Source organism: Myotis nattereri (assembly GCF_964212035.1).
Source record: "Myotis nattereri genome assembly, chromosome: 8".
Taxonomy (NCBI): Eukaryota; Metazoa; Chordata; class Mammalia; order Chiroptera; family Vespertilionidae; genus Myotis; species Myotis nattereri.
In genome coordinates, this window is record NC_138083.1 from 2,455,273 (window position 1) to 2,480,906 (window position 25,634).

General features: G+C 42.9%; 1 protein-coding gene across 8 annotated transcripts in view; it reads right to left on the minus strand.

Moving 5' to 3' along the window:
* Positions 1-8,406: 8,406 nt before the first annotated feature.
* Positions 8,407-25,634, minus strand: part of LOC308523402 (dnaJ homolog subfamily C member 5) — a 290,237-nt gene continuing 273,009 nt past the window's right edge. For 2 of the 8 annotated variants that reach the window (XM_081097339.1, XM_081097338.1), the window contains 3 exons: positions 21,800-21,923; positions 18,970-19,286; positions 16,407-17,396 (listed from right to left, as the gene is read on the minus strand). In XM_081097339.1, the coding sequence (XP_080953465.1) occupies positions 17,283-17,396; positions 18,970-19,286; positions 21,800-21,923 (555 nt within the window). In that variant the 3' untranslated portion in view covers positions 16,407-17,282. Of the gene's footprint in view, positions 8,706-16,406; positions 17,397-18,766; positions 19,287-21,799; positions 21,924-25,634 lie in introns of those variants that run through there. The other 6 variants (XM_081097341.1, XM_081097340.1, XM_081097344.1 and 3 more) reach the window with 4 other exon arrangements.

Below are 25,634 nucleotides of genomic sequence, written 5' to 3' on the forward strand. Positions count from 1 at the left end.
CGAGAGACAGATACATGGTACCAGCCACCATGAGCCTTCAACCTCAGCATGAGCAGAGAGGTCAGGCAACAGCTGTGGGCAATTGGATTATATATAAGAAGAGGGACCCTCTTGGCAAATAGGGCAAGAGAGGCCAATATAGAATGCTCAAGTGCCTTCCCAGGGGGCCTTCCACACAGTGGAAGGGATTAACTCCTTTCATGTTCTTATTAAATTGCTGCCAAACATTCAAAGAATTAGTTTGTAAGTTTGTTTGGGATAAATGTACAATATGCTGTTGTAAAATATCAAAAATTATTAATGACATTGTAGAATAATATCATGTAAGGATATTCTTTGCTCTAGGCCATGGCAATTCAATTTCAAACTGGAAATGACATTAATTAAATTTCTTCAATTAGTCTTTCAGTAACTTTACACTAGCTATATTCAGGAGGCAAAAACCCAAATTATTTACCTTTCTATATTAAACCTAGTACATTTAATTACAGCCCTCCAGATGTTTGAAGGAAAAACCTCTTTCTATTATTTTCTTGCAGAGTAATTTCTATTCCGTATGCTCGTCCTCTCACAGCTGGGTTACACTTGGAGAATTTCAATTTAAAAAGAAAAATCTTTTTCTTTTAAACCAAGTAACCTACAGGGTTACTTCTTGGATGTTGACTGATAGTGCCGCAAGGTCATGTATTTCAAGTCAAAGTCATTAAATTTGTTTGAATTTAAAAATCCTTGAAAACGAGAGAATAAACTTTTGAAAACATTTCAGGGCCCGTGAAATATCCCAAAGTCATTCCTTGGTTATAGTTTTGAAATTCAACTTGAAAGACCATCAAATACATATGTGTATATAAGATTTAAAGATTATATTCAATTCTGTCCTCTAGATTTTTCATGAGGCAAATTTAGATTATTGAACAATTTTTAGTATTTTGTTATTTCAGAATATCTAATTCAATTTAGCAAACTCCCAAAGCCTTGGACTGCCATTGACTGGAAATAATTAGTCTTGGGCTTTATTTTCTACATTTGTAAAGAGATTCCAGCTCAAAACTCTATCTAAATGTCCAAAAACAGGACAGTTGCGCGCATTAGTTTTAAACCAGCTTTTCTCTTTACACGTGCACAGAAATCCCAGACGCATTTTTTAAATTTTGTAAAACTTTTCAATTACTAAAAGGACTTTAAATTAGAATACCTGGGGAGGGGGTGTCCATATTGGATTGCCATGTGCTCCCTTCTTTGCTTCCCTACATGCTTTGGGGGAAGTTTCCCTAGGTAATATTACCGTACAGATAATTAATACTAGCATGGCAGGAAAGATGTTCTCAGGCGTCAGGCATCTGTACCGTCTTCTTTACCATGCTCCAGGTGGTCTCCAGCCTGTTTGTTGTCTGGCTCGTCCTCCTCCCGCTCCTCATCTTCAGTGGACTGCTTGGAGTCGCTGCTCTCTGTGGCTGAGGGAGTTGACTGTCTGCAGCTGCATGGTGTGGCTCCAGGCGCAAGGTCCTCATTAGTCTGGCTAGTTTCTCTCTTGGATCCCTGTTGTAGTTTAATATTTCTAGCAGGAATCCACATGGTTTTAGAAAAATTCTCTGGGAATATACAAGCATACCCTCTGCCAAAGGTTAATAATGGGTCAGGTCCCTTCCATAAACCAGATTCTGATCCTTCCATTTAACTAGACCATTTTCTTTTGTTTTATTCTGACACCAATGTAGCTCCATAGGTGTCTTTCCATCAGCATCACAAGTGAAAAAATTTAAAGTAATTAAGGCTTGGTGCAGCCTACCCGTAGGTGATTTCTCCATCATCCCTCCTTTCTGTTTTTCAAGTTGGGATTTTAGCTGCTGATGCTGTTGTTCAATAATGGCCTGTCCTTGGGAATTATATGGTATTCCTGTAATATGCTGAATTTTCCACCTTTTACAAAATTCCTGGAATTGACAGTTTGTGTAAGCAGGCCCATTATCAGTTTTAATAATTTTTGGAATTCCTATGACAGCAAAAGCAGCTAGGCAATTATTAATAACCTGTTTTGCCATTTTTCCTATAGATGCAGTAGCCCATAGGACTTTTGAAAAGGTATCTACAGAGACATGCAATGCCCCAAGACATCCAAAAGGAGTATAATGTGTTACATCCATTTGCCAGATATGGTCCCTTAGCAAATCTCTAGGGTTGACTCCTGTGTTAGGCCCTTGAGGTAGATGTAACATGCAAGTGGGACATTCCTTGATAATCTGTTTTGCCTGCTGTCGAGAGATTGAGAATTGTTTGGACAACATTCTGGCAGGCTGATGTAAAAGCTGATGAGACTCTGAGGCCTCTTTTAATAAAGCAACCAATTGATCAGCATGTGCATTTCCTTTAGTTAATGGGCCAGGTAATACACTGTGAGCCCTGATATGAGTGATATAAAAAGGGCATTGTCTCTGCTGCACAATCTGCTGGACTTGTTGAAATAGTAAGAATAAACTTTGGTCACTAAGCCATTTCAACCGGGCAGTTTCAATTCTACTTACTAGGCCCAAAGCATAAGAGGAATCAGAAATTATGTTAACAGGCTGTTGGAAATCTTGCAATGCAGCCTTAATAGCTTCCAATTCAATTCTTTGCACAGAAGTATGACTGGTCAGTATGACTCGGTCTGAATTTATTGTATGATAGGCGGCTTTCCCATTAGATGACCCGTCAGTAAAAACAGTTAATGCTCCAGGGATAGGTTCCTGCCTAGTATCTTTTGGTATAATAATGGGGGTATGATATAAAAATTGTAGTGGTTTATCTTTTAATAGGTGACAGCTAAGTTCCCCTGAATATTCACTTAACCCAATTTGCCAATTTATATCAGTCTGAAATAACATTTCTAATTGCTTCCCAGTGAGGGGAAGATAGATGCATTTTTGTTCTTCTCCTCTAAGCTGCCTGCAACGCTTTCTAAGCTGAGATATCAGTTGAGCCATCAGTTCTACGTATGTAATAGCAGTTTTAGAGGACTGATGCCCTAGGTGGACCCATTCAATAATAGCGGGAGAGTCTTTATTTTGGAAGATGACTCCAGTGGGACTATTTGCAGTAGGGTTAATCTAACCCAATAAAGGCAATTCAGGCTGTACCCATGCTACTTGGGTTAAGGATATCGCCTGCTCAATTCTTAACAACTCCTTTCTGGCTTCATCTGTCAGTGTTCTGGGTGAGGAAAGGTTAGAGTCACCCCTAAGTATATTAAATAACTTTATCATTTCTCCCGTAAAGATTTTTAGGTAAGGTCTTAACCAGTTAATGTCCCCTAATAATTTCTGAAAGTCATTTAAAGTTTTAAGGCACTCTTTTCTTAGTTCCACCTTTTGCAGACTAATGCATTGGTTTTCAATTATGGTTCCCAGATATTTAAAAGGTGTCTCTTTCTGTACCTTTTCTGGAGCAATTTTTAAGCCCCGTTTAGGGAGCTCCTTTTCAAATTGGAAAAACATTTCCAAAGTCTGCTCTTCCCGTGGACTTGCTAAGAGCAAGTCATCCATGTAATGAATAATGTAACATCGGGAATATCTGTCCCTTAAAGGCTGAACAGCTTGAGCCACATATTTTTGGCACAAGGTAGGGCTATTGGCCATTCCTTAAGGCAAAACCTTCCACTGATATCTTCTCATGGGTTCTATATTATTAATAGATGGCACTGAAGAGGCAAATCTTCGTTGATCTTGAGGTGCCAAGGGAATGGTGAAAAAACAATCCTTAAGATCTACTACTATAAGAGACCAATCTAGAGGGATTTGAGAAGGCGCTGGGAGTCCAGGTTACAAAGCTCCCATGGTATGCATAGTAGCATTAACTGCTCTAAGATGATGCAACAATCGCCATTTTCCTGCCACCTTCTTAGGTATAATAAATATAGGCGTATTCCAGGGCTATTGGAAGGCTCTATGTGACCAGCTTCTATTTGTTCCTGTATCAATTCATGAATATGACCTAATTTCTCCTTGGTTAATGGCCACTGATCCACCCATACAGGTTTATCGTCTTTCCATTGTATAGGATCAGCATGGGGGCGAGGGACTGAGCAGTGACCACTCCTAAAACGGTTGATATCCTCGTCTTCCTGGGTTTTCTACGCCTTGACCTGGCTGATATCCCATCTGAGCTTTAAACTGCTGTCCTTTGCCGGTAATAATACAAGTTTGTAAACCTTCTAAGACATCCCGGCCCCACAAATTGACTGCAATTCCAGAGACAATGCAGGGCTGAAACCATCCTGTCTGTCCTTCCTCATCTTGCCACCTTAAGACTGCAGCACTACATTGTGTGTTATCAGGAACTCCCACCCCCTAATTGAGTCATAGCTTCTACCACGGACCAACCTGGAGGCCAGAATTCTTTGCTGATAACGCTGACATCTGCCCCAGTGTCTACTAGGCCCTTAAACATTTTTCCTTCTATTCTCTAATTAATCATAGGATGGGTTTTGCTAATTTCCTGTATCCAATAGATGTCTGAGCTTCCAAACCCTTGCGCCCCTCTTTTCCTGGTTATAGCCTCGCCTTGCTGAACATAAGGTAAAAGTAGTATCTGAGCAATCCTTTGTCCTGGAGTAATTTGCATAATGTGATTGCATTCTAATATAACTTTAATCTCTCCCTCATAGTCTGAATCTATGACCCCAGGCAAAACCGTTAATCCTTTCAAAGTGTTTCCACTCCTCCCTAAAATTAATCCTAAAGTTCCCGGTGGCACAGGTCCCCAGATTCCTGTAGGAGCAGCTTGCCGAGCCATCTTGGGGGTCAAAGTGACCGCTATAGTACTGTTAAGATCTAGGCCTGCGCTCCCTGGAGTGGCCCGAATCAGAGAGTCCACTGTGGGCTTTGCAGGGCAGATCTCCCCTTTTAATGACGGGGCTGGGGGCAGTCCCTCTGGCCATTTCCCTGCGGTTGGCCATACCCTGTGTCTTGATTTAACGGCTGCCTATTTTTATGGAATCTCGATTTACAATGGCCGCCCCAATGGTAGCCCTTCTGGCACCTAGGACACCGTTGTGTTGATCCGTTCAGGAGGCGGGATGTTCGCACCTTTCCCTAGAGCGCCTCCTTGTGTCCTTCTTAGTTGCCTACAGTCTTTTCTAAAATGTCCTGTTTTTCCAGTGATAACACCTTTTATTTTCTACGGTTACAGCGGCAGCGAGTAAATTCGCTTGAAAAGTGCCTGAACCCACATTCTGACATGCTCGAATCATTTCTGTAATGGTAGTACCTTTTCTCAGAGGCATCAGGCATTTCTTACAATCATCATTGGCATTTTCATAAGCTAATTGCTGAACTAAAATGTCTCCTGCTATCTCAGGTTGAATCTGTCGTCTCACTCGATCCACAAAATCAGAAAATGATTCTAAAGGCCCCTGTGTACATTTACTAAAAGCTCCCTCAGGGTCCCCTTTTGCTGGTAAAGTCCACCACGCTTTCCTTCCACAAGCTCTAATTTGCTCATATGCCAGTTGCACATAATCTAACTGATTTTACACATCATTATATTGTCCCAGTCCTGTTAACATTTCATAAGTTATTTGAACATTCAGCCCGCGGTTTGTATGGGCTTGCTCCTGGCATTTCTCCAAAAATTCTCCATTCCATAGTAAATAATCTCCCCCATCCAGAGTTGCACGAGCTAGAGAATACCAATCATGAGGAATTAAGAATGCTTAAGAAATATTATTCATAATTTCTCCTGTAAAAGGAGCCGTTGGACCATTTTGAAGTACACTTTCACGTAAGGCCTTATCATTTTAAAGCCAATTTTTTCATTGTGTCTTGTTATCTGATTCGGGAGCTGTGGGTCAGCTATCTGCATGATAGGAAATGCAAGCCTTTCTTCCACCGGCATGTCCTTCAATCCTTCTCTGATGGCTTTTTGCACAGGTGATTCTATTAACAGCAAATTAATCATTTCAGGATTAGGACATGGAGGTGGAGGTGGAGGGGGCCGTGAAGGCCATTCCTCCAATTTTTCTTCCTGCTCCTCTCTAGGAGGCGCAGGAGGGACCAGGTGAGGAGGCTCCTCCTCAGTCTCTCTAAAAGACTCTAGCAAACGCAATATTGTGTTCCCCATGGAAAAACAGTTTTTTGAGGTAAGTTCTATCCTGCTGCTGAGCTTTTTTCAAGATCCAACTAACTTTTTTGCAAGTATTCAAGATCTAATGTACCTTCTAAAATTTTAACTCCTTGAGAACCAAGATGGTGGCATAGGTAAACGCCGGAGAATGCTGCCTCGCACAACCACTTCAAAAATACAACTAAGCCAAAACCGGTTTGGCTCAGTGGATAGAGCGTCAGCCTGTGGACTGAAGGGTCCCAGGTTCAATTCCGGTCAAGGGCATGTACCTGTGTTGTGGGCACATCCCCAATAGGAGATGTGCAGGAGGCAGCTGATCGATGTTTCTCTCTCATCGATGTTTCTAACTCTCTATCTCTCTCCCTTCCTCTCTGTAAAAAATCAATAAAATATATCTTAAAAAAAATACAACTAAAAGATGGAGTGGACATCACCCAGAACTACAGGAAAGCTGGCTGAGGGGAAATTCTTCAACTAGAAGGAAAGAGAACAGCATACCAGGACTCAGAGGAGGCGCAGTGCGGAAAATTCAAAGGTGCGGAGGTGCGCGCGGAGCAGGCTGGTGGCTGAGGGCGCAGTTGTCGTTTTCAATCGGGAGGGAGGCTCAGGCCCTGAGCTCCAGTTCTGGGTGAGTCTCTAGGGACCCAGACTCAAACGGGAGAAGCAGGACTGTCTGGCATCGGGCAGAATGCGAGGGCAGCTTTCTCTCCGAGGTTTGCAGCAGTTGCTGGGACTCTGAGAGGGAGAGCCTCTGGGGACGGGACTGAGAGCAGCCATAACTGCTCCCTCCGCCCGCCCTGTTTGATCCTGTGCGACCTGCCCCGCCCAAGCGCTGCAGAGTCATTTGCCAGATAGCCTCAGGCAAAGGCTAGATTAGCACCTCCCCAGAGGACAGAAGTTTTCCCACTGCAGACACAGCTGACTCTCACAGCCAGTTGGCCTGGAGGTCAAATCCCCCCAGTATTAACTACAATAATCAAGGCTTAACTACAACAAGACTGCGCACAAAGACCACTAGGGGGTCACCAAGAAAGCATAAAAAAATGCGGAGACAAAGAAACAGGACAAAATTGTCAATGGAAGATATAGAGTTCAGAACCACACTTTTAAGGTCTCTCAAGAACTGTCTAGAAGCCGCCGATAAACTTAATGAGATCTACAAGAAGTCTAATGAGACCCTCGATGTTATGATAAAGAACCAACTAGAAGTTAAGCATACACTGACTGGAATAAAGAATACTATACACACTCCCAACAGCAGACCAGAGGCGCGCAAGAATCAAGTCAAAGATTTGAAATGCGAAGAAGCAAAAAACACCCAACCAGAAAAGCAAAATGAAAAAAGAATACGAAAACAGTGTAAGGAGCCTCTGGGACAGCTTCAAGCGTACCAACATCAGAATTATAGGGGTGCCAGAAGAAGAGAGAGAACAAGATATTGAAAACCTATTTGAAGAAATAATGACAGAAAACTTCTCCTACCTGGTGAAAGAAATAGATTTACAACTCCAGGAAGTGCAGAGAACCCCAAACAAAAGGAATCCAAAGAGAACCACACCAAGACACATCATAATTAAAATGCCAAGAGCAAAAGACAAAGAGAGAATCTTAAAAGCAGCAAGAGAAAGAAACTCAGTTACCTACAAGGGAATACCCATACGACTGTCAGCTGATTTCTCAACAGAAACTTTGCAGGCCAGAAGGGAGTGGCAAGAAATATTCAAAGTGATGAATGCCAAGAACCAACAACCAAGATTACTTTATCCAGCAAAGCTATCATTCAGAACTGAAGGTCAGATAAAGAGCTTCACAGATAAGGAAAAGCTAAAGGAGTTCATCACCACCAAACCAGTATTATATGAAATGCTGAAAGGTATCCTTTAAGAAGAGGAAGAAGAAGAAAAAGGTAAAGATACAAATTATGAACAACAGATATGCATCTATCAACAAGTGAATCTAAGAATCAAGTGAATAAATAATCTGATGAACAGAATGAACTTGATTATAATAGAATCAGGGACACAGAAAGGGAATGGACTGACTATTCTTGAGGGGGAAAGGGGTGTGGGAGATGCGGAAAGAGACTGGACAAAAATCGTGCACCTATGAATGAGGACAGTGGGTGGGGAGTGAGGGCGGAGGGTGGGGTGGGAACTGGAAGGAGGGGAGTTATGGGGGGGGAAGAGGAACAAATGTAATAATCTGAACAATAAAGATTTAATAAAAATAAATAAATACATAAAATTTTAACTCCTAAAGCATGCAAATCAAAAGTCTATAATAAAGTTTCTTACCCTTTTTTTTTTTAAGCCGAATCTACTTTTTTAAAGCCGAATCCTGCCCCATTAGCCTGGTTAAGAAAAACATTCCCACCCCACTTACAGATCCGGACTTCTGCAGCTGATCGTGGGCTTTTGTGTGCGATGAAATAACCCCCTACCTTTACGGTGAATTTTCCTACCTTTACGGTGAATTCTTTGTTCCCCACCTTGCCACTGAAACTTCGTTTTTTCGCTCTAGCGAAACCTTCACTTCCAGATTTCCCATTAGGCGCCAGATGATGTAAATGTTTCCCTCCACGTCCCACGTGGTTCAGGGTTCAGGATCTGGAAGAAGAGCCGCACATAAATGAAAGAGAAAAGACACGAGATAATTTGGGAATATTGGGGGCCTGGCAGGTAAGTCCAACTCAGGAGGAAGGACTTCCACTGGTGCTCAGGCCGCACTGACCTTTTATAGTCAGAGGTAAACAGGGCAGTGGTCACCATAGTTACACAGTTCTTGTGAGTTTCACTTGTTTTGACCATAGTTACACTTCCTGCACTTCCCTCAGCCCATTAGCTTCCCAGATAATATTCTAGGGAGTGTTATAAGGTCAAGCCTAATTATGCTAAGAGGAAGGTGCCCTCTAAGCTGAAATTTGTTTGTGACTTTGCCAACAGGTCAGTCCAAGGCTTAACCCTATATCAGTTCCCCACAGGATCTCTAGGGTTTTAACCATGTTCCTTAAAAAACGCCAACTCATTGAACCAGATATATAAATGTAAACCGTATTCTCGTCATTTCACAGCTGTTTTACCATGAATATTCAGTGTTTGAATACTGAAATACAGACATTAAGGCTCTATTTAGATGTATTCCTAGCGTTTCAAATACATTACTATACAATTCCACAGTCTATTATTTTGAATTCTAACAGTTTATCCTCATTCACATAGTGTTCTGAGCTCTATAGATGAATTCTTCACGGTTGTAACCACTTTCTTTAAAAAAAAAAAAACGCCAATTCATTGCATATAAATGTAAATGGTATGCTCGTCATTTCACAGCTGTACAAATGTGAGTTTTCAGTGTTTTATCACTATCCTGCAGACATTAAAGACCTATTTATATGCATTTCTCGTGTTCCATATACATTCCTATACAATTCCAGGATCTATCATGTTAAATTCTAAGAGTTTTAACCTCATTCACATAGTGTTTTGAGCTCTATAGACTTGAATTCTTAATGATTTTAACCACTCTTCTTAAAAAACGCCTACTCATTGAACCGGAAATATAACTGTAAACAGTATTCCCATCATTTCACAGCTGTTTTAATATGAATTTTCAGAGTTTGAATAATGAAATACAGACATTAAGGCTGTATTTACATGTATTCCTATCGTACAAATGCATTACTATACAATTCCAGGGTCTATCATTTTGAATTCTAAGAGTTTTACCCTCACTCAAATAGTGTTCTGAGATCTATAGACTTGAATTCTTAAGGGTTTTAACCACTTTCCTTAAAGAACGCCAATTCACTGAACCGGAAATATAATTGTAACCGGTATACTTGTCATTTCACAGCTGTTGAAAAGTTAGTTAACAGTGCCCTACAGACATTAAGGTTCTATTTACATATATTTCTCATGTTTCATATACATTCCTACACAATTCCAGGGTCTATCATTGTGAATTCTAAGAGTTTTAATCACTTTTGGATAGTTTCCTGAGTGCATAAAATGAATTTTAAGTTTTTAAACCCCATTCTTCCAAAAATGCCAACTCATTGAGCAGGATTTACGAATGTGAACACTATCTGCCTCATTTCACTGCTGTTTCAACGATAATTCTCAGTGATTTAACACTGCCCTTCAGATATTAAGGCTCTGTTTACATGTATTCCCAGTGTTTCATACACATTCCTAATCATTTCCCAGGTCTATCATTGTAAATTCTAAGAGTGTTAACCACTTTCAGACATTTTTCTGAGCTCTATAAACATGTATTCTTAAGGGTTTTAACTACATTCTTCCAAAAACGTCAACTCATTGTGCCTGGATTATAAATTTAAACACTATTCTACTGATTTTACAGCTGATTGAAAGTGAATTCTCAGTGATTTAACACTGCCCTACAGATATTAAGCCTCTACTTACATGTATTACATGTGTTTTAATCACTTTCCTAAATGTTCCTCTTGTCTCTCATTGTGAATTCTGTTTTAAACACTTCCTTAACATTTTTCGGAGCTTTGAAACATGAATTTTGCCAGGAGCCAGTCCATCCTTGCTGTTTGACAGAGTCACTGCAGGGAAGAAACATCTGCACAGCATATGTTTCAAGGGACCTGGCGTATATGGCATACTGTTCTTAATATGTTTGCTCACTTTCTTGGCACTACGTGTTTTAACCAAGGTCACCTCTCTGAGAAAGGTTGTTTCCCCAGGTAGGGATTTTCCCCTGAAGTTAGGGAGGGAATAAAACCACTTAACTAAGTGCCAGGTGGGTAGTTAATCACTTTAACTATGAACAATCATGCTTAAGCTACATAATCTTTACTCCCTGGAATGGAGATAAGAAACGCCCTAACCTTTGGAATAGAGATTGATAGGATTGGAATCAACTGGTATAAATACAGATGTAACAAGACAACAGGACACAGAATCTAGAGACAGAACCTAGCGAGAGAACATGGCAAAAGATCCTGGACAGAACCTGACTACAGAACTTGGCTAGAGAACCTAAACAGAACCTGGCGACTGAACCTGGCTGGAGAACCTAGTGAGAGAACCGAACCAGAACTTGGCTGGAGAACCTAACCAGAACTTGGCTGGAGATCCTGGCTAGGCTGCTGATCAACTGAATGCTGTTTACATGTCATTCCTTCTTTGCTGACTCCGTCCACACCTTTGCAGACCCCTGGACCTGCTGAGGTTGGACCCCAGCAGAATTTTTAAGTTTTAAAACAAATTCTTCCAAAAATGTTAACTCATTGAGCCAGATTCTGAATGTAAACACTATTCTACCCATTTCACAGCTGTTTGAACCCTAATTCTCAGTGATTTAACACTGCCCTACAGATATTAAGGCTCTATTTACACGTATTCTAAGTGTTTCAGACACATTCTTAACCATTTCCCTGGTCTATCATTGTTAATTCTAAGGGTTTTAACCACTTTCGGTCAGTTCTCTGAGCTCTATAAACACAAATTCTTAAAGGTTTAAACCACTTTCTTCCAAAAGCGCCAACTCATTGAGCCTGAATTATAAATGTAAACAGTATACTAGTCATTTTACAGCTCATTGTGCATGAATTTTTAGAGTTTCTTTTTTTTCTTAAAGTATTACAAAGAGTATTACACATGTCTCCTTTATTCTCCCCCTTGACATTCCCCCGGCTTCCCCCACCCCCTAGTGTCTTGTGCCCATTAGTTATTCTCATATGCATGCATACAAGCCTTCGGTTGATCTCCTACTCCCCCCAGCCCTCCCCAGGGTTCCCACTGTAGTTTGACATTCTGCTCAATGCTGCTCTGCCTCTGCATCCTTTTTTGTTCATCAGTCTATAATGTGTCTTATTATCCATAAATGAGTGAGATCATGTGGCATTTTTCTCAGCTTCCCAGGGGCTGTCTCAGTCTCACAGGGGCCGTCCCCGCCTCACGGGGGCCGTTTCAGCCTCATGGGGGCCGCCTCAACCTCACAGGGTTGTTTCAACCTCACCAGGGCTGTTTCAACCCCACCAGGGCTGTTGCAAGCTCACTGGGGCCGTCTCAACCTCACCAGGGCCGTTTCAGCCTCACCAGGTCCATTTCAGCCTCACCAGGTCTGATTCAACCTCACCAGGGACATTTCAACCCCACTGGAGCCGTCTCGACCTCACCGGGGCCATCTCAGCCTCATCAGGGCTGTCCCAGCCTCACCGGGGCCGTCTCAGCCTCACATGGGCCATCTAAAGAATTTTTAGAGTTTCAACACTGCCCAACAGATATTAAGGCCTATTTAGATATATTCCAAGAATTTCATATTTATTCCTAACCATTTCCCTGGTCTATCATTGTGAATTCTGTTTTAAACACTTCCTTACAGTTTTCTGGGTTTTAAAATATGAATTTTTAAGTTTTAAAAGAAATTCTTCCAAAAACACCAACTCATTTAGCCGTAATTATGAATGTAAACACCATCCTACCATTTCACAGCTGTTTGAATGCTAATACTTAGTGATTCAACACTGCCCTACAGATATTAAGGCTCTATTTACATGTATTCCAAGTGTTTCGTACACATTCCTAGCCATTTCCATGGTCTATCATTGTGAATTCTAAGGGTTTTAACCACTTTTGGACAGTTCTCTGAGCTCTATAAACACGAATTCTTAAGTGTTTAAACCACTTTATTCCAAAAACGCCAACTCATTGACCTGAATTATAAATGTAAACAATATCCTAGCCATTTCTCAGCTCTTTGAACACGAATTCTCAATGTTTCAACACTGCCCTACAGATACTTAGGCGCTATTTACATGTATTATAAGTCTTTCAATCACTTTTCTAAACATTTCCCTGGTCTGTCATTGTGAATTCTAAGAGTTTTAACACTTCTGGACAGTTATCTGAGCTCTATAAACTTGAATTCTTAAGTGTTTAAAACACTTTATTCCAAAAACCCCAACTCATTGAGCGTGAATTATAAATGTAAACACTATCCTAGTCATTTCACACCTCTTTGAACACAAATTCAACGTGTTTCAACACTGTTCTACAGATATTAACCCTTTGCCGTCCAATGTTATTTTTGGAATTCAAACAGTCTGGTCCAAATTAACTGACGGGATTGAATGTTGAACTTTTTAATGTTCTTATTGCTTGACGTTGGACCTGCTCCTAGCACCTGGTCTGTCGAGTCAGCCTCGAGGTTGGACTGAAAAGGGTTAAGGTTCTATTTACATGTATTCCAATTGTTTCGATCACTTTCCTGAACATTTCCCTGGTCTATCATTGTGAATTCTAGGAGTTTTAAACACTTTTGGACAGTTTTCTGAGCTCTATAAACATGAATTTTTAAGTTTTTAAACCACATTCTTCCAAAAAGGCCAACTCATTCGGCCAGAATTATGAATGTAAACACTATCCTTTGAATGCAAATTCTTAGTGTTTCAACACTGCCCTACAGATATTAAGGCTCTATTTACTTATATTACAAGTACTGCAAACACATTCCTAAACATTTCCCTAAGCTATCATTGTGAATTACAAGTGTTTTATACACTTTTGTCTTGTAATTCAAGCTCCTTAAGTGTGAATTCCAAGTATTTAAACCGTGTTTTTACATATATACCAGCTCTTTAAACATGAATTATTAGAATTTTAAACACTATCCAACCCATTTTAAGGCACTTTCAGCGCAAATTCTCAGGGTATCAACACTGCCCTACCGATATTTAGATCCTATGATGATGTATTCCAGGTGTTTCAAAAACATTCCTAACCATTTCCCGCGTCCATCATTGTGAATTCTGTTTTACACACAATCTTACAGTTTTCTGGGCTTTATAAACATGAATTTTTAAGTTTTTATACCACATTCTTCCAGAAAGGCCAACTCATTTTGCCGGAATTATGAAGGTAAACACTATCCTAGTCATTTCACAGATCTTTGATGCAAATTCTTAGTGTTTTAAACACTTTTGGACAGTTCTCTGAACTTTTTAAACATGATTTTTTTCAATTTTTAACCATATTCTTCCAAAAACGCTAACTCATTGAGCCAGAATTATGAATGTAAACACTATCCTAGTCCTTTCCCAGCTCTTTGAAAACGAATTCTCATTGTTTCAACACTGACCTACAGATATTAAGGCTCTATTTACATGTATCCCAAGTGTTTCAAACCATTCCCTAAACATTTCCCATGTCTATCATTATGAAATCTGAGAGTTTTAAACACTTTTCAGTTTTCTGAGCTCTTTAAACATGAATTTTTAAGTTTTTAACCACATTCTTTCAAAGACGCCAACTCATTGAGCCTGAATTATGAATATAAACACTATCCTAGACATTTCACCCCTCTTTGAAGACAAATTCCCAATGTTTCAACACTGCCCTACAGATATTAAGGATCTATTTTCATGTATTCCAAGTGTTTCAAACACATTCTGAAACATTTCCCCGGTCCATTATTGTGAATTCTAAGAGTTTTAAACACTTTCAGACATTTTTCTGAGCTCTGTAAACATGAATTCTTACGTTTTTAAAACACTTTGTTCTGAAAATGCCAACTCATTCAGCTTGAGTTATGAACATAAACACTATCATAGTCATTTCACAGCTCTTTGAACGCAAATTCTCAGTGTTTCAACACTGCCCTACAGATATTAAAGTTCTATTTACATGTATTCCAAGCATTGCAAACACATTCCTAACCATTTCCCTTGGCTATCATTGTGAATTACAAGTGTTTTATACACTTTTGTCCCGTTCTTCAAGCTCCTTAAATGTGAACTCCAAGTGTTTAAACCTCATTTTTACATATATTCCAGCTCTTTAAACGTTATTAGTATTTTAAACACTACCCTACTCCTTTCACATCTCTTTGATCGCACATTCTCAGTGTTTCAACACTACCATACAGATATTAAGGTTCTAGGAACATGTATTCCAAATGTTTCAAACACATTCCTAAACATTTCCCAAGTCCATCATTGTGAATTCTTTTTGGAAGGCGCTTGCTCTGCCCCAGGTTCTAGGACAGAACCTGAGGTCAGGGGTGTGCATGGCCCTGACCTTTCATCCCTCCCACCCACCACCACACAGAGCAACCACAGCTGTTTTCCAATTTTTTTTCTCCAAGTCTCCCCTAACCTTATGGGACAACAACTTCACTGCCCTTCTGTACTGTGGGGTGGAGGGGAAGGGTCAAGCTGCAATCAGACACAAACTCACCTGGCGCCTTGATCCTGGCCTTCCCACCTCCAGCTGGGGAGAAACACATCCCTGTTGCTGATCAGCACCAAGCCCGTGCTGCCGGACACTCCTGCAGATAAGCCTCGTGTGGGCGCACCTCTGGGACAACATCATGGCTGGACCCACCTCAGGCAAGATCCCATCACAAGGACCTAAAGCAGGCGTGGGCAAACTACGGCCCGCGGGCCGGATCCGGCCCGTTTGAAATGAATAAAACTATTCAAAAAAAAGACCGTACCCTTTTATGTAATGATGTTTACTTTGAATTTATATTAGTTCACACAAACACTCCATCCATGCTTTTGTTCCGGCCTCCGGTCCAGTTTAAGAACCCACTGTGGCCCTCAAGTAAAAAAGTTTGCCCACCCCTGACCTAAAGCCTGGGTGACAGTGTTAGGAATGGGCCTCAGGCCATGACAGTGGAGTCCGCATGAGGCTCCTCGCTGTCAGAGACCCAGCCCCTTCCTTCCTCCCTGCGAGGGTGAGCCTGGACCCCAGGCTCTGGAGAGAGGCCCTCCCCTACCAGCTCGGCACCCTGATCTCAGACTTTTAGCCTCCAGAATGTGAATAACAACTTTAGAAGCCACCCCAAATACCAAAATGGTGTTTTGTTATAGCAGCCCAGATGGACTAAAATGTACAGGAAAAACTGGAATTTGAAATGAAAAATTTTTTTGCAATAGCACCTCAAAAATTGAAGTCCTGACCCTAACCCTCTGACCCTGGATGCTACCCCTGACCCTAACCATAAACCCCAAACCTAAACCCTGGCCCTGGCCCTAGGCCCTGACCCAAACCAACCCTAAACCCTAAACCCTCACCCTTTGCTGCTGGTAAAATGTATAGCTACCAGTAGTACCCAATTTTCTTTCCGTATTTCAGGTCATGGAAAAATTGTGCCAAAAATCTAACCACTGACACTCTTCATGTCCCAGAATTAAGTAATAAAGTATGAAAGAAAACACACTGTAAGAAAGAAAAAAATATATCTTTTTTAAGATTGGGGGGGTGGGGGGGGGAGGAATGTAGGCAAGAATATCTATCCCAGACAAGAAACAGAAGCAATGCTAAGAAGTCTAAAATGTCTTAACTGCCTTTATTGATATCTTGTATTTATTCAGGTATATCAGCTTTTAAATCAGTTTCAAATTTCTCACATTAATCCCCTGAAAGCTCCAGGCTGGCTAAAGCACCTTCATACACACAGCTGATTTTTACATCACACGTTTAACGTTATAAACTTGATCTGTTTTGTACTATGGCTCGCCTACTTCTAAGACAAAAGTCACATATAAAAGTGCAGACGATTCCACGGAAGCCCACCTTGTCTAGAGGGTGGTTTCCGCACGGGCTTGCAGGCAGCACAGCCCGCGTAGTCGCCAGCTACTCACACTGCACCAGCAACGGGGCCCACGGGAGGCCCACTCGCAACTCTCCGTCATGTTTACAAGATAAACACCAAGCTAGTTCATATATATTACAGCATCATATTTTTTAACCAAATTCTGGTTTAAAAATCACAACTGACAACATGTAAAATAAAACTGTTAGGCAAGGTTTAACACAAGAAAAACATGTGTTATGCATGGCCTTTTTTTTTTTAATCCTCCCCTTTTGACATTTTTTCCATTGATTTTAGAGAGTAAAAGGGAGGGAGGAGGGGCAGAGGAAGAAACATTAACACAAGAGACGCTGATTGGCTGCCTCCCACACATACCACGACCAGGGCTGGAGAACCCACAACCGAGGCACACGCCTCTGTATTGCCTTTTATAAGGCAAACGTGGTTTAAAAGAAATGAAATCCATATACAATCATAGGAGAACGCATAATAGAACAGATTTCACAGATATCACATTTAATATCATGTCCAAAAATGTCCACGACTTGGAGGCCTCTGTGGATCGAGACCCTGTCGCACTGCAGTGTCAGCGGGAGCGCTCTGCCCTGCTCTCAGAGTGGCTGAGTCCCAGGCAGGACACCACGCCATGAAGTGCTTCTTCCCAACAGCTTCAATGCACAAGCCCAGGACACAGCAGTTTCCCAGCCAGGCATGCTCACAGCACCCTGTGAGAGAAAGGATTCAGCTACTAAAAACAGCAAAAAGGTGAAAAAATAACCAGGACTCAATTATCTGGTTGAAACCAGAGACACTAAACCTCAGCAATACCCAAGATGTGAAGCAATAAAATTAACCCTGGGTGACTGACCAACATCAGCACTCTGTTTACTGGGTTTACTGTTAACATTTAATACTATTCTTTTGTTTGGGTAAAAAAAAAAAAAAAAAAAAATGGGAAAGAACCAGTGTTTTGGAATAAGCGCTGTAACTTCAAAACATTCTGCCACCAGACCCACAGGACCCTTCCTTCCGGACTCAGAACCTGATTAGACAAAAGCTCCCGCCACACAAGGCCCCGAGATCGGTTCCCCGAGAGTGAAACTGCTCTAGTGTAATGGAGCTAGCAAAATACATATATTTGTTCTTAAGAAAAATTACAAAACTAACAAATCTTTTTTCTCCAGAATTACAAAAGATAAAATCTGAGTCAGTACTCGAATGTGATTACAGAGAAATACCAGCGGAAGCTCAGAAAAGCGAAAAGCGCAGGCAGGCGGCCAGTCTGCCAGTCCATCTCTGCCCCTCCCGCAGCCCCAGGGCCTCGGTCCCCAGAGGCCACCTCTAGCAAGAATCACCAAGATCCCCTTTGTCCGGGTAAAAGTTATGTTGTTTATTACCTATATACGACATGCGCTTCATTCTTCAAAATATTCTCTCAGGGATTACTAGACATCTGATCTTTTATTTTTTGATTGACTGACTGATTAATCATAGAGGGGAAGGGAAAGAGAAACACTGATTTATTGTTGCTCCACTTTTTTAAGCATCCAGTGGCTGATTCTTATATGTGCCTTGACAAGGGATTGAACCCGAAACCTTGGTGTATCTTCTAGACGATGCTCCAACCAACTGAACTACCTGGCCAGGGTGACATTATTCTAAAGGTAAGGAGAGGTGTCAGGAAAAAATTCCTTGGAATTCTTTTGGAACTCCTAAAAGATATCTGGAAGTTTGATGCTTTTATTCCTCCTCCTCCAGCACAATTTTAAAAAACCCACAAACTGACAACTCCCATAAGAGTTACTTCAATTACTTACAATAAGGGAGGGTTTGTCAAGAATGGAGAGCTAGGTTTAGTGAAAGTCAGGACCACGAATTAAGAGGTTGATAACGTCAAATTCAAATTTGGACAAAGGTGTGTCACACTCAGAAGTCCTCCACACTTCCAAAGGTGTGCTTTCACGCTCCACACACAGCACAGCACAGGCCCCTTCGATCTCACTGCTTGTGCAGACATGCCTCCCTGCGCCTCCCACCAGCTGGGGGGAGCCCTTTCTCCAGGAGACTCTGTCCCTTTCAAGAAAACATTCTCCCATGCACTTACGTTTGTCAGATTATATTTAAAGAAATCTACCATTTAATGAAAATTCTACAAGATAATCAAGATCAAACTGGAAGAACCGTGCAGACAGGGCACACTCCACTGGCCACAGCCTCAGCGCCGCCCACGTGCGCTCACTTGTCCCTGTAGTAGAGCAGGTAGTACTTCAGGGGGTCAGGCAGGGGCAGGCTCAGGACCTTCTCCCGCAGGAAGTTCACAGGGGGCTCTGGCTTCATCTCAGCCGGGCTCTGCTCCTCTTCTTCCCGCTGCTCCTCTCCTAAACCTTCACAGCTGTTGTCCTCAGATGGGTTGGAAATCCGACTGGCAAAGACCTCTTTGTCTAAGAAGACAATGGTTTCCATTCGACGTCGACGCACTCTCCTTCGCTTGAACCTGGGAGTGGCCTTCAGTCCGTCCCCATTTCTGCTCACTGCTTCCTGGTGAATGACCTTCTTAATGGCACCCCGGATGGCAATGCGAGCCAAGTCCTGGAGGCTCCGGACCGCCAGGGGGGCTGCAGTGCAAAGGACATGAGTCAGTGTCTGTGATGACAACACAGGCCTAACCACCTGGAAACTGCATGTGGACAAAGCAAAGAACATGAGCTCTTTTCAGGAAATACTTTAAACACATAACCTGCACATAGACGAAGGAGGGCGCCACCTGCTGGTGGAGACCGGCAGGAGAAAGCCCGGCTGCTCTGCGTCTTCCCCAGCCCAGCCCCGACGGCCCTCTGGTCCTCTGGTCCCTATGTGTCTGCCCATGGGCTCTCTCATCCAGTGCCATCCAGCACTCGCCCACCTACTTTAATGTTTTCACTGTGATTTATAAACTGAATACTTTTTTGTTGTTGCTATTATAGTAGAGAAAAGTAGAACCACAACATTTTTAAGAACAAAAACTCTACAAGACAAGAAAAGGAAAACTTGGTCACTGAGGCTCTGTTCAATTCAGGCTCTGTGCCCGAGGGGTCAAGTGCTTCAATACAGTAAATTCAAAACCAGCATCACTTTCCCCTCCAGTACCTGAGTTCTCCAAAAAATCGCCACCCACCGTCGGGGAGCCTCGCAGAACCTCAGCAAATGCCCACAGAACCCAGGGACCCTTAAAGTTCCTGTGACCCCATTGTCAGCACCAACTCTCCTCTCTGCTCAACTGTCCTCCTCCTCCAGGAAGGGCGCTGGGGCTCACCCTGCCGCTAGCTGCTGCTCCTAAGGCAGTTGAAAGGAGTCCTTCACAGGCCACCAGACTTCCCACAGACAGCGCTGGCACGTGGGCCACGTGGGGAGGTAACCTGCTCGCGGGCTGGTGTCAGGCCGAACCTCTCCCTGGCTTCTCTTCCGCCCAGCCCAAATGCTGCTTCCCAAGGTTCTGACTTGGCCCTTTCTCCTCTCCCCTGATTTGACATCTAGTCTGTGGCTTCAATTAACAGAAACCGGCCAGCAGCTCCCAGGGCTGACCACAAACCCGAATCTACAACTGTCTCTGGCATCCTTCCTCAGAGAGGCCCGTTGGCCTGCCCCAGACCTTCCCTCTCAGGCCAGTGTTTACCATCCATCTTCCTCTCTAGCCTGGGAAATCCCAATCGCCTCCTAACTGGTTCCTGCCTGCGCTGTCCTTGGCCCCTCCACTCTGACGGCTGACCCTGTTGGCACCTACAGGACCGCACTAGGCCCTGTCTCCATCAGTGTGACTATTGGTAGACAAAGATCAAGTTATAAACAGTGGACTGCTGTTCCCTTCATGAGCCCTAAACAGCATTATATGATTATTTATCATCCAATATTCACTTGGAAACATGGGCTCAAAACCCACATATCAGGGTGCCCTCTACCTGTCAGCCAGGCCCAACCAAGCCTCCTCGACCCCCGACTGTCCCCTCATCTCCAACACACTGCCGTGGGCAGCATCGGCTCAGTTACCCTCTGGGATTTTCACGGAACATGGACACGACTGCACACCCCCCGCCTGGCAGAGGATGGTCCTGAGTGAGACGCACCACCTCTTATCTGAACCTGCAGGAGCTCTGCACAGCCCGTGTGATAAACTGCAGGCTAACCTGCATCCCATCAGGGTCCCCGCTTGCCTCCGCTAAGCACCTGGCGACGCGCACGTCACAGTCACGGCCTTGGATCCCTTCCTCCCTCTTCTCTCCGTAGGTAGCTCCTTTCAGCCTCAAGGACCAAGCACAAATACCCTCTCTCTCTCTACACACCTAGCCCTCTCAGTCCCTCTGCACATTCTATGGCTGCTCCTTACCCCAGTTCCTCACACTTCACCGACCATGTTGATGTCATGTGACCTGCACTTAGCAGAAACCAGGAAGAACATCACATTGGTAAGTGACTCTTCTCATATATTAAAGGACGATTCTGGAAGGAACTCACCAACAAGTATTAGTTATCTTTGGGTGTTGAAATTAAGGGTGATTTTTTTTTCTTCCTATATATTATTTCATTTCCCAAATTTTCTAAATGATCAGAAAGCAGAGTGCATGCTGAATAGTTTTATTTTAAATAAAGACACTTGCAATCCTCCTTGCTGTGTAAATCTCTGTTGAAATTATAAAACATTTGGCTGAATGCTTAGCTCTTTGCTGGGTCTGCACCCTAACAGATTGAAAGGCACAGGCCTGGCCAAGGAAGGCTCCACTGCAAACCTGGCCCTGCCCACCCGAGCCGAGTGGCGGACACGTGGCCCTGCAGCCACCCGGGAACAGAGGGACCAGTGTCTGCAGGAGCCCCACAGCCAGAGGTGCCGGGACACACTCTCCACAGAGCGGGTTTAAGTCCCCTTCTATGTGGCTCTTCTGCTTCCCAGGGCATCACCATCAGCAGTTCTCTGTAGACATAAAACAAGGCTAAAATCACGTACAATAAGCTGGAAATGGAGTATAATTATTTAAATGCCTAAAAATCACTTGGAAAAGTTTAAGGTTATAGTGAGTGGGAAATGCTCTTTAATATTAAAGGTTCCTTCTAATGAAATTCAAAACATCCAAATGATGGCTAGGGTCTCTGTACTCACGTAACTGGACGAGTCTTGATTTCCCCGACTCTGAGCGGCGCGGCTGGACCAGAGGAGCAAAGGAAACAGCCAGGATCTTTTTGGTTTCCCACGCAGAAGGTCCTGTGCGAGTTATCTTAGTCAGCTATCCCAGAGACAAAACAAGATTTAACTGCTGGTAGGTCAGAATACATATGATCATTCCCACACCATCCACAACCACAGATACACAACTCGTGACACCCAAGGGCGACGCGACATGAACGGCGGACACATTTAGTCGGAACACAGCCAAGCGTCTCACCCTAACTCCTGTTGACAGGAAACGTCTATGACAGAGGAAGAAGTTAAAGGACAACAAGAGGACACAATCCAGTAAGGAGTGTGGGGTTCTGATGAGACCACTTTCAATGCTGGGGGACGTGGGGGCTCTGAAGTGACAGTCATCAGACACACACAGTCTACACCGCACTCTGGCCGGCAGATCTCCTACAGCAAGTGGGGACTCACGCCCAACAGCTGCAATCACAGAGCACAGCTCCTTGCTGGGAGTCTAGTCTTCCTGTCCCCTTGGGAGATGCGCACTGAAGTGTCCAAGGAGCTTCCCAGTGATGCTGCCCAGGACCCCGGAGTCAGTGGCTAACTGCGTGCAGGTCTCACCACATTTTCCTGTGAATCACAATTCCAGGGGCAGCAGAACCGATTAGACAACACACCATCCTGTGTTCTGTGGGCCTGTTCTGCCGCCACACACACCTGGGTCACAGGACTATTTCTGATCAGCTCTGTCCTGCTAAGATTATAAACTCTCTAATCTAAAAATATCTAAACCAGCAAACCATCTAAAAACTAAGATTCTATGCCACGAATCTTAGAAATAAAAGAATTCAGTAGCCATGTACTCGATGAACATCAACAAGTTACTTGCATTCTTGTATACTAGCAAAGACATGCCTTTTTTTATTTTTTTTTTTTTTTTTCTTACATTCCTTTTTTTAAAAAAAATATTCATTCAATTGATTGGGGTGACACTGGTCAACATGAACATACAGGTTTCAGGTGTGGGTTTCTATGATACAAGATCTGTATTGCACTGTGTGCCCACCACCCAAAGGAAGGCATTCTTAAAAGGAGAATTTCTAGTTATAATGAACATCAAATATTTAAATATAATAAAAAAATGTGTGAGCCCTTAAAACTATAAATGCCTATTTCATGCTCTGTATGAGCAGAATATTAAAAATATGTCTCTCACCCTCAAATTAATCCAGCTGTAGCACAATTCTAATCAAAGATCCTATGTATTTCTACAAAACCATGAAGAGTCCTACAGTCATCTGTAAGGAAGGACCCACTCCGCATTCTGAGAATAAAGAGCAGAGACGAGGCCTGGTCCTGTCACCTGTGAAAACAGCAGTATCAACCTGGCAGGACGGCCTACTTGGCACGTCTCCAATGGAATAAAATGGCAAAAAGCACACACCTCTGCCGGGAGCCGGTCCATCCTTGCTGTTTGAAGGGACCTGGCGTATATGGCATACTGTTCTTAATATGTTTGCTCACCTTCTTGGCACTATGTGTTTTAACCAAGGTCACCTCTCTGAGAAAGGTTGTTTCCCCAGGTAGGGATTTTCCCCTGAAGTTAGGGAGGGAATAAAACCCCTTAACTAAGTGCCAGGCGGGTAATTAATCACTTTAACTACGAACAATCATGCTTAAGCTACATAATCTTTACTCCCTGGAATGGAGATAAGAAACACCCTAACCTTTGGAATAGAGATTGATAGGATTGGAATCAACTGGTATAAATACAGATGTAACAAGACAACAGGACACAGAACCTAGACACAGAACCTAGAGACGGAACATGGCAAAAGATCCTGGACAGAAACTGGCCTCAGAACCTAGAGAAGAACCTAGAGCCAGAACCTGGCTACAGAACCCGGATAGAACATGGCAAGAGAACCTGACTAGAACCTGGTGACAGAACCTGGCTGGAGAACCTAGCGAGGGAACATGGCTACAGAACCTGGCTGAAGAACCTGGAGAACCTGGCTGGAGATCCTAACCAGAACTTTGCTGGAGATCCTGAACAGAACTTCGCTGGAGATCCTGGCTAGAGATCCTGGCAAGGCTGCTGATCAACTGAACGCTGTCTCCGTGTCATTCCTTCTTCGCCAACTACGTCCACACCTTTGGGGACCCCTGGACCTGCTGGGGTTGGACCCCAGCACACCCCCCAAATTTTTTTTTTTAAATATATTTTTATTGATTTTTCACAGAGAGGAAGGGAGAGAGATAGTTAGAAACATCGATGAGAGAGAAACATCAGCTGCCTCCTGCACATCTCCCACTGGGGATATGCCCACAACCAAGGTACATGCCCTTGACCGGAATCGAACCCGGGACCCTTCAGTCCGCAGGCCGACGCTCTATCCACTGAGCCAAACTGGTTTCGGCCACCCCAAAAATCTTGAACTAGTTATAGACATCAGATCGTTGGTGATCATGGTGATGCCACATGTTGTGGATAAACATCACACTGGGCGGATGGGGACAGGCGTTCTGCCTGGGAGACAGGTGACACTGACACCGCTGGCAGAGGGCCAACACCCACCACCATCTCCTGGAGGGAAGGACAGGAGAAGAGCACGGGAAAGAGCCCCACAGAGACATGCAACCCCACAGTCCAGGCCGCAGGGGGCTCTGTCAGACAAGTGGCCTAAATGCTTCAAAACTAAATGGTAAAGAAAAAGAAAGACTCTAAGGATGAATGCACTTAGGAGATACTCCGACCAGATTCAACACATAGATCTTACATGGACATGCATTCACATAAACAACTCAAACTAACTTTGAGACAATCAGGAAAAATGGAATGCTAGCTGACATTTGAAGATATTAAGAAATTACTATTGCCCAGCAGGTGTGCTCAGTGACTGAACATTGACCCATGAACTCGGAGGTCACAGTTCAATTCCCTGTCAGGCCACATGCCCAGGTTGTGGGCTTGACTCTCCCTGGGGAAGGAGAGGGTGTGCAGGAAGCAGCCGTTCAATGATTCTTTCTAATTAATGATGTTTCTATCGCTCTCGCCCTCTCCCTGCCTCTCTCTGAAATCAATAAAAACACATTTTAAAAAAATAAATTGCTATTTTTTAGGTTGATGATGGTTTTAGGACTATGTTTGAAAAACAGAACCCTTATCTTACCCAGATACATACTGAAATATTTATGAGTAATTGTTTTTTAATTTGGGTAACTCACTGAGTCTTTATGTAAGAGTAAAATAACAGTGAGTCACAACACACAGCCTCATGTCCAATCACAGCAACTGGATCATAAACTAGGCCCACACACCAGTGGCTGCCAGGCAAGGACTAAAAATGATGATGTGAGCACTGACTGACTTGAAACTATATTCACGAACTCTTTTAAGTAACCCAGTGTAACTTCTCAAACATGTGCTGTCGCCTTTGTAAAAAGGACATCAAACAAGAAACAGGTACAAGGACCACACTCAGCCAGCAGGAAGGGAATTGTGAGCAGTTGTCCCTGGTGTTCCTTCATTTCCTAAAATGAATGATTACTTATCAAACAAAATGAGTTAAATGCAAACATTTAACAATTACAGAAAAATTTTTAAAAAATGGAAAATCTCATAATTTTTATCATTCTGTTTTTCCTAGTTCTTTGTGACAATGAATCATCCTTCCCAATGACCAATGCATGTCTATTTCTCCCACTGAAACACAGTACTGAAAACATACTAAAACATGCATGACCAAACAGCAGACTTCGGCAAGATGCCCACCAAGCAAGGGATTCCTGTGAACTACCACCATCACACAGTGTC